General features: G+C 39.5%; 2 protein-coding genes across 2 annotated transcripts; both read right to left on the reverse strand.

Moving 5' to 3' along the window:
• Positions 1-2: 2 nt before the first annotated feature.
• On the reverse strand, positions 3-4,689 carry dmc1 (DNA meiotic recombinase 1). The gene is made up of 13 exons (XM_063482132.1): positions 4,633-4,689; positions 4,305-4,349; positions 4,065-4,211; positions 3,864-3,946; positions 2,287-2,339; positions 2,138-2,179; positions 1,990-2,062; positions 1,785-1,876; positions 1,638-1,711; positions 1,383-1,497; positions 497-557; positions 276-392; positions 3-104 (listed from the first exon to the last, which is right to left on the reverse strand). The coding sequence occupies exons 1-13, from the start codon at positions 4,687-4,689 to the stop codon at positions 35-37; spliced, it is 1,029 nt and encodes a 342-aa protein (XP_063338202.1). The 3' UTR covers positions 3-34.
• An 887-nt stretch (positions 4,690-5,576) lies between these two features.
• Positions 5,577-7,856, reverse strand: tomm22 (translocase of outer mitochondrial membrane 22 homolog (yeast)). Its single transcript, XM_063482133.1, has 4 exons — positions 7,594-7,856; positions 7,149-7,267; positions 6,639-6,756; positions 5,577-6,485 (listed from the first exon to the last, which is right to left on the reverse strand). The coding sequence occupies exons 1-4, from the start codon at positions 7,681-7,683 to the stop codon at positions 6,411-6,413; spliced, it is 402 nt and encodes a 133-aa protein (XP_063338203.1). The 5' UTR covers positions 7,684-7,856; the 3' UTR covers positions 5,577-6,410.
• Between the last annotated feature and the right edge of the window lie 566 nt (positions 7,857-8,422).

Raw genomic sequence — 8,422 nt, forward strand, 5'->3', positions numbered from 1 at the left:
ACATGCAAGTCTCATCTTTTCCTTTAATTATACTTCAATCTTTGGCATCAGTAACTCCTCCAGCAGAGATGGCAAACGTAGCCTCATTCTCAGGCATATCAGGACTGGAAGAAAACAAAGAGAAACATGAGTGTAGAACATTTATCTAAGACTTTTCACGCTTTGTTCATGTTCACATCTTTGTCACTACAGTGTCATATCATGTCTTATACTTGATCCAAATCATTAATAATTAAACTGATCACTATGAAAATTGCCCTTGAACTGCTAAATACCTGTCAAATATCTTGGCAATTCTCATCTCCCCACGCCCCTTCCTCAAACTGATGCGTGTGGTGGAAGCGTGGGCCAGGATGTGCCCACCAATTGGCTTCTTGGGATCAGCTTGAAACCTGAAATGGGTGAGAAACTTAAGAACATCTCAGCAGTGCTTCACAAGGCGTTTGTATCAGAAAACCTCCTATTTGTAAGCATGAGGGAATCTGCGCTATCTTACGTCATTCCGGCTCCAGGATCAGCTGTCATTTGGTTGGTAATAAACACAGCTACGTTGTACTCTGACGAAAACATAGATCAGAGTCAATGAAGTTTGAACGCAAGCGTCAGTTTAAGAATCGCAATCACCCACAGAGATAGTTGAAGGTTTGTAAATAGTTGCTGTCTCATTTATGAATGCAAACAGACTGCAATCAGTCTGAATGAGGCATTGTCAATGAACACAGACTCAGCTGGTTGTATTCTAGTTATATCCTTATAGACAAAGAAAGCTGCTGAGCTCAAAAGTGAAAGATCAATGTAATATTCTCTTAAGCATCTCATGAGTTGTTACAATGTTATTTGCGATAAGCGTGCATTATGGGGTGCCTGGTGATTCCCACCTCTAGGACCTAGCTTCCAGGTTGGAAAAACGAAGCCAAAGTGGAAGTGCTTTAAACCTACAGTCTATATAAGGTCACCAGATGGTGAGAGTTGTAGGTGCAAAAAAACTTCTGGTCCTCTGTAAACACTTTCCTGCTGAGTTTATGGGCTCAGTCACTCATTGTGGGTGATACGACTCCAAAATGATATCGTGTGTCAAAATGGAAGATTTTTTGTGGCTAAGGAGTTACAAATCACAAGTCATTGGCCCAATTAGCACACTGTTTCACAGTCAGTTCACAGTCAGTGAAAACACTCATCTGAAAGCTTTAAAACATTCTGTCTCCATGTTGATGATTGTTTATCCTACATTCCTTATACATAAAGTTACTATATGAGGAAAATGATCAGGGTGCTATTTCCAGTCAACCACCAGCAACTTCTGTTTTCAACAGTTCGTGTAAAAGATAAGGTGTTAATGGCATAAATATTTATACACAAAAGCCGAGAATCCTGATTCAGACCTTCAGAGATTTTCTGCAGCCTTGAAAGCATCTGGGCCAGTTTCTGCTGCCGCTCAGCGAGCTCCCCTCTGCCAGAGAAGTCCACTCTGAACAGAGCCATGATGGAGTCGATAATCTACCAACGAGAAGCACACAAGCAGAGTGAAAGGCCAGAGAAACAGGGAAACACGGTTTCTAGGTGTTATTCTCCACCTTGATTAGATTTACAGAGTTGATGACTAAAACCAATATCAGAAGAAAAGTTCTCTTGCTTACCAACAGCTTGAACACGCCTCCTTCTTCATGAAATTTGGCTGCTACAAAGTCCAACAGCTCCATCTGGTGTTCACCTGCAGAGTTTTCAGTTCTTTATAAAATGCTCTAAAAAAGTCAGTCTAAATCAACTGTAATGGATGTTCGTACTAGTGTAGGCTCGGGCGTAAAGCACGTTGTCCAGCACGGCATCATGGTCCACGTTAAACCTGTCAGCGATGTCTCTCAGTCTGTCCGGGCGACTCAAATCAGACAAGTACAAGTCAAGGAAAATAGGAGGCAGATTACCATCAGCGTTACATGGCAGGGTTTCAGTTGACAATATATATTTGTGCCGTGCTCATTCCAAGGATACAAGGTGTTCTCTGTGTCAATGAAGATTACTTTTCCGCCCGAGTATCCGTCCTCGCCCGGCAACTGAGCAGTGACTGAACACAAAGAACGCGTTTTAAACTTCTCTGTATCAGGAAGCTAAAAACAAACACAAAAGGTTCTTTACTCACCACAGAGCGTGTGAGACAGCTGGGTTTTTCCTGTGCGAAACTCTGGAAGAAGACATACTGAGAGTAAATTCATGAATTTGAAATTTATTCATGAATTTAGATGGGAAAACATCAGAGAGGAACGCGTTACAGGGGGGGTGTCTGCTCACCTCCAAAGGCCTCTGTGATCGCCATACTCTCTACACCTCCACCCAGCAATTTACTGCAGAGACACAGTTCACATACATGTAAAATCATACAAAATCCCATCGGTTTAATTATTACTAATGCTGCTGTTGATAAATCTCAAAAACCTCCTATATCCTCCATGTTACTGCCAATTTAGCTATTAATATGCTAAAGCTATGAAGCAAAGAAGAAAGTCTAGTGTGATTACTGCGTGCACAAAGTTCAGTGAAAAATAACCCTGAGATTCACAACTGTGTGTATTTTATTGAACTACAAGCATTCTGAGTCAGCAGACGACTGCTCGCTACCTGTTATCTGCGTGAACTGCGGGGAAGTTGAAAAAAACAAACAAACAAAACTGGATAATTTATGACTGAAGGAACTGAAACAGTGCCTGAGGAGGAAGCCAGAAAGTGCACAGCTTTTAAAAAGAGTCAGCTCAGAAGTGAGAATGGTTAATAAGAATAGGGAGGTTTCGGGTTAAACAAATAAACAAAGTGATGAACTTTATCTCCCCTGAGACAAGAAGTCTTTCTAGGGTAAGAAAAGGAAAAGTTTCGACATACAAAATTATACAAAACAAACAGAACAACCTAACGGAAGAAAATGTGCAGTCTGAATGTGTGCTCTGAACACAGACCACACAAAAGGAAGAAGAGTGAGGATCTGATGAGTATCTGATCTGTCAGCTCAACAATGTCAATGACTTTTTTGTTTAAATAGCACACCTGATTATACTTAAACTCAGTCTGATTGACATGGGAGACAAAAATACAAAAACCTATGTAGGTTTTAAGGCAGAGAAAACAAAATAAAAGCTCAATTTCAACAAAAGCTCAATTAAACTTTACAAAAAACACACATGCACAGCTAATTAATGTAACAAAAAGATTATGAGTTTTTTTTTTATGTCGGCACAGATGCATGTGACCTCTGGTCAGCAGGCAGCTTGTTCCAAAGAACAGGACCACAGTAACCAAAGCAACCTCAGCACAGTGAGAGGTTTGACCGGGTTATAAACAATTAGTAAGTCAAAGACACATTGGAGGGGTCAAGCAACTGAGAGGCTTATGAACTAGCACTGAAAGCCAATGAAGTGACTTCAATAGTGGGGTCACATTTTCACATCTATAAGAACTGATTCGTCCTACTGATGACCTGGAGATTCCTGCAAATTGAGCATTACAATAATTCAACCTGCTTGCTTGCTAACCTAAAAGCATGGATCAATTTCTCACCAATCTTAAGTTTTAATATTTTCTGAATATGATTATCAAATCTAAGATCATTCTCCAAAATAATTTCAAGGTTCCTGACTTGAGACAGGGATGATAAATATGAGCAAATTTTCTGTCTCATTTTATGAGACCTTCTAGCCTTCATCCAAGTGGCGAGAATTTATGCATAAAGACAGTTTGAGGCAGTTCTTAATTAAGGTATGGACGAATTCAGGTGAGAAAATACTGATGAATGCTGGACTTGCGTGTAAAATGAACACAGGGTACACAGGGTTTTGTCCACTGTTTGTGAATGAGGACCAATATGAGGAAAACTTAACTCAAACTCTTGGCTCCCAGTTGTGACGTGGAACACCTGCTTCCTCCTTGCGCTGTATTCAAAGGCCGTCTGGAAACCGACATTCTACAACATAGAGAGAATCATCTATAACACAAATCGTCTTTTCAGTCACGTTTTGATCCCACTACAGACATAAACAGGACAGAGCAGATATTTAAGGATTCAAAACGCAGTATCTTACCAGCATTTTTCCAGCAGCTTCCTTGATTTTTTCCACTTTTGCTTCTGACAGGCCCTTGATGTTACACAGAGCTTTGCGGGTAGTCATCTGGATGCCCTTAACAGTGCAGATGCCCACTGACTTCAGCTTTTTGATGTCTGCCATGTTCTGTGATCACACAGCAGGAGGGTCAGATTGATGCTCACACACTCAGATTGCTTTCTGTTAGATGAGTGTTTTTGAGCTCAGCTGTTTACTCACTATCCCGTGTTTCTGCAGGAGATCAATGTCTTGGAAGAAAGACTCCTGTGAGGTTCAGAGGAAAAATCTATATGAGCTAACTGATCAAGAGTAAATATAACATTAAAAAGCCTGCAGATTATAGCTTTTCATAATGTTTTAATCTACTCTTCTGTATTATCTTTATACAATATTTGTAACCAAAATATAATATAGCTTAAACTTTAAGTTATTTAAACATATTTTTTTTTTATCTTAAGGCAAATCTTTTTTTAACATCTTTTTTTCTCTTTAAAGAGAGACACTATAGTATTAACACGCACTGAATAAAATAATACTCAAATCTTACCTCATCATCCTGGAAACTAGAATCATCTTCAACAACTTGATCCTCTGCAACTTTCATTTTTAATGCAGAATGAGGTCAGAATTAAAGATGAAAGGTATTTTAATTACTCAGCTAAGATATTTAGCCAGTCTAAAATCAAGCTAACTCTTTGCTAACCAAACACCGTTCTTTCAAGGCAAACAAACAAACAAACAAAAAAACAGGTTAAATTACAAAACAAGACTCTCAAATTATCGTATGATTATTAGCTATCGGACGCCAACTACAGTACGCTCACGGATGACAAACAAATATAGCGTCTAAAGTTGAAAAGATAGCTTTTTTGCGTTCATGACAAAACTAGCTTTTTGTCACCGGCGGGAATTTCTGACTCTTCAGGTGCAAGCGGAAATTTCTATTTTGACCAGTTAAATGAACGTGACCAAACAATATTTAGTATTAATGTTGCGTTTAAGTGTTCCCAATTACGTCATCGGAAGTTAAGGCTTTAAACGAATATCCCCATAAAATATTTGAAGGAGTTATGTCTCTCGAACGCATTCTTTGGAACGCATTAACACATTAATCCTTGGAAACGACCCGTGAATGCAGCATTGTCCTAAATACTACTTCCTAAACTTCTGAATTTCTAATCATTTCTATACAATAAAAACATTTTTCTATGACAATGGAACTCTTTATCTGAAGACAAGTTACTGATCAGAATCAGTATTGTTAGCCGGTTCTTACAAGCTAAAATATCTCATGTAAATAATAACCAATATCAAGACTTTATGATCAAAATGTGATGAAATAAATACAGACTATGATTACAAAAAAAAATTTAAAAAATGGATGACGATAATTTCAATAATACCTCTTGTTGATTATTTAATACATTTGACAAACACACCTCAAAATATTTGATCTTACACACAAAAATAAGGTGAAAGTAGACACAAGGCTTTCTATTTGATTTGGTGTTTTAATTGTGGCAGTCATGTTGAACACAAAACAAAATCATGGGGTTGCTCAGTGGAAATTATAAAATACTGTCATATGAATGACAACAGAGGAAAACAAAATTACATTCAATTAAGACTGGACACGTCAGCGTCATTTAACCAGGAGGACACGATAAAACCAATAACCGTGGAAAGTTCAAAGTGAGAGGCATTACACTCTGACATACTATACACATATAGTACACTGGTGAACTGAGACAAAGACGGAACCACAGCACGTGGTCAATGTAGACACCCATCTTATAATTTAATAAAACTTGTCACATATGATCAGATATTCTAACTTCATTCTTCAAATGCAAGGGGAACAAATAAGCATATGAAGATGAACTGAACTGCCAATAAGAGTAACATTCTTCTGACTACAAACACCGAGCTATACCACTGCTAACCTCCACACTTATCTTTTCACTGTATCCAACTTCAACTGATATCCCCCTATGAAGAAATTATTTAAGCTGATATAAGTATTTAAAAAAAGAAGAAAAAAAAAAGAAAAAAGAAAAATAACAGAAGCTGTGCTTCTGGAAATCAGTCTCTGCATGATCCTGGGAGTAAGGAGAGACAGCGAGAGGGAAGTGTTGGACACACATCACATCCTCCTCCACAATATTGCTGGAGTGAGCTGAACGCTGCTGACATACAGCCTCTGCCTTTTTTTCTTTAAACTTCAGGTCTTCGCTCTTCTCTCTGGTCTCTCTGTCTCTCCTTCCGAGTGACTCTGCTGCCTCTCCAACAGCAGATCTCAGGCTCCTGTCGGCCCTTCCTGCCCCCTCACATCTTGCCAGGTGCAGGAGGCATCATGCCCGGCATCCCACCAGACATTCCAGTGTTAGGCCCCAGCAGGATCTAAAGGGGGAAGAATCGATTATTCAGGCCGCACACTGAAGTTTCCCAGTAAATGCTTTTCCCCTGAACAACTACCAATTAAGTACATCATAGTTACCCCATGCATGTGTTATATCAGCTAGCGCTCAACCTAAAGTGCCCCATAACACTCACCTGTCTCTGCTGTTGTAGCTGCTGCTGCTCCAGCTGTAGTCTTTCTGTCTCAAACACAACAGGCAGCACCAGGATCATGAAGGAGGTAGTGCCGACCCAGAGCGCAGAGCGGGAAAAACTGAAACAGCACACCAACCTGATTAGTACCTGCAGTTTAAAATGTGTTATACTGTACCCTTTAGTTACTCTAATACTCCTTTTAGTTAGACTCTAATATTCAAAGACTGGAATAATATTAGTTCACCCCCAGACCCTGTAAGTGGTAGAAAATCCATGGATTGATATTGCATTTTACTATATGTAAATCTGCAGTTGTGGTTTGGTGTTTTTCCGTTCTTTATAATGTTGTAGCATTTACTCAATGCATACTTGAACCAACAGATTTAAGTTAAGAGTTGACTTAATTGGCACGAGCAAAGAATTTGTACCTGCTATATCCTTTACTGTGGCCTCTTGACAAACACATTCATGCAATTACTAATGAAAAGCAACAGACAGGGAGAGACATACCTGTAGAACTTTTTAATCAATGAGACTGAGCAGTGTGCAGACACCTCTGCAGCTGTGCGCACCGTTTCAGGAAACATCTCAGTCAGGCCCCACAATCTCTCCATTAGCGTCTCATCCAGCTTATGGACGACCACAAAAAGCAAACATTTGAGCCGTGCATTAGAACACAAAGAAGCATCTCTAATGAGTAAGAAAATACAGGAAAATGACCTAACATCTAAGTGGGAACATGAAATACATTCGTGTACAGTGAAACTAGTTTTTAGCTTGCAACATTGTTAGACAGACCATATACAGACCATATACCTCAGGTAGCTAGTTAGCTTTGGTGTTGCCCTATTTAGGCAGGGGAACTAACACAGCAAACAAAACAGTGCAACACACTGCTAAAGTCCCATTTTCATTCAATCTTTTTTCAAGAACCCATGAATAATAAGGTACTTACATCTTCATCTTCGTCGTCGTCAATCTCGTCCTCTGGGGGCCGTACGGACACCGAGCTCGTAGCGGGGGACAGTTCCTCGACTCCGGCCATTTTTTTTCTTCCTGTTAAATCCGCGACTAAATCAGAACAACGAGAGTCACTGCGGCCAGAATAATGTGTTTCTGAGGTTTTACCTGCTGCTAAAGGTAAAGCTGGGAAGTGTGCTAACTGTCTGAGGTCACAGTAGGAAAACGTGAGACTCAGGGTCGGATGACGACAGGAGGTCAGGGGTCAATTTGTACGTGAAGAGAAACGTAGTGCGCCCCTTGCTGTATGGACTGTCTAATGGCAAGCTCGGGAGTATTACTGCCACTTGCAGGATCAGCCGCTTAGGTTAACTCTGTGAGGTCTAAGTCAAGTCTTTGGTAATATGGGGACAATAAAAATAATTATTCTATGTGGCTCACATCAAAAATTAAAAATTTCCAACAATAAATACAAGGGCATAGATTTGGTTTTGGCATTGGTGGGGACGGATTATTCAACCACCGAACCATTCCCTGTTTCTTTTTTTTTTCTTTTTGTCGTTGCTTCTTAATAAAAAGAGGAGAAATATACTTGCCTACATATCCTATTCTACATGCTTTTAAACCATTTAAAATCACAATTCATAGTTTTATATGTGAATTATATAATGTTAATTACTATTAAACAAATGACTGACTGTTGCATGTTCCATTCTCTAGGGCAGAAATACCGTGGTAACTCGCACTTCTCATGGAGGAATAAACCACATACACGTTGTTAGAGTTTTACATCAGAGGCACACGCCTTCCTTTCTGCCATCATT

Source organism: Pelmatolapia mariae, linkage group LG8 (genome assembly GCF_036321145.2).
Source record: "Pelmatolapia mariae isolate MD_Pm_ZW linkage group LG8, Pm_UMD_F_2, whole genome shotgun sequence".
Classification (NCBI taxonomy): domain Eukaryota; kingdom Metazoa; phylum Chordata; class Actinopteri; order Cichliformes; family Cichlidae; genus Pelmatolapia; species Pelmatolapia mariae.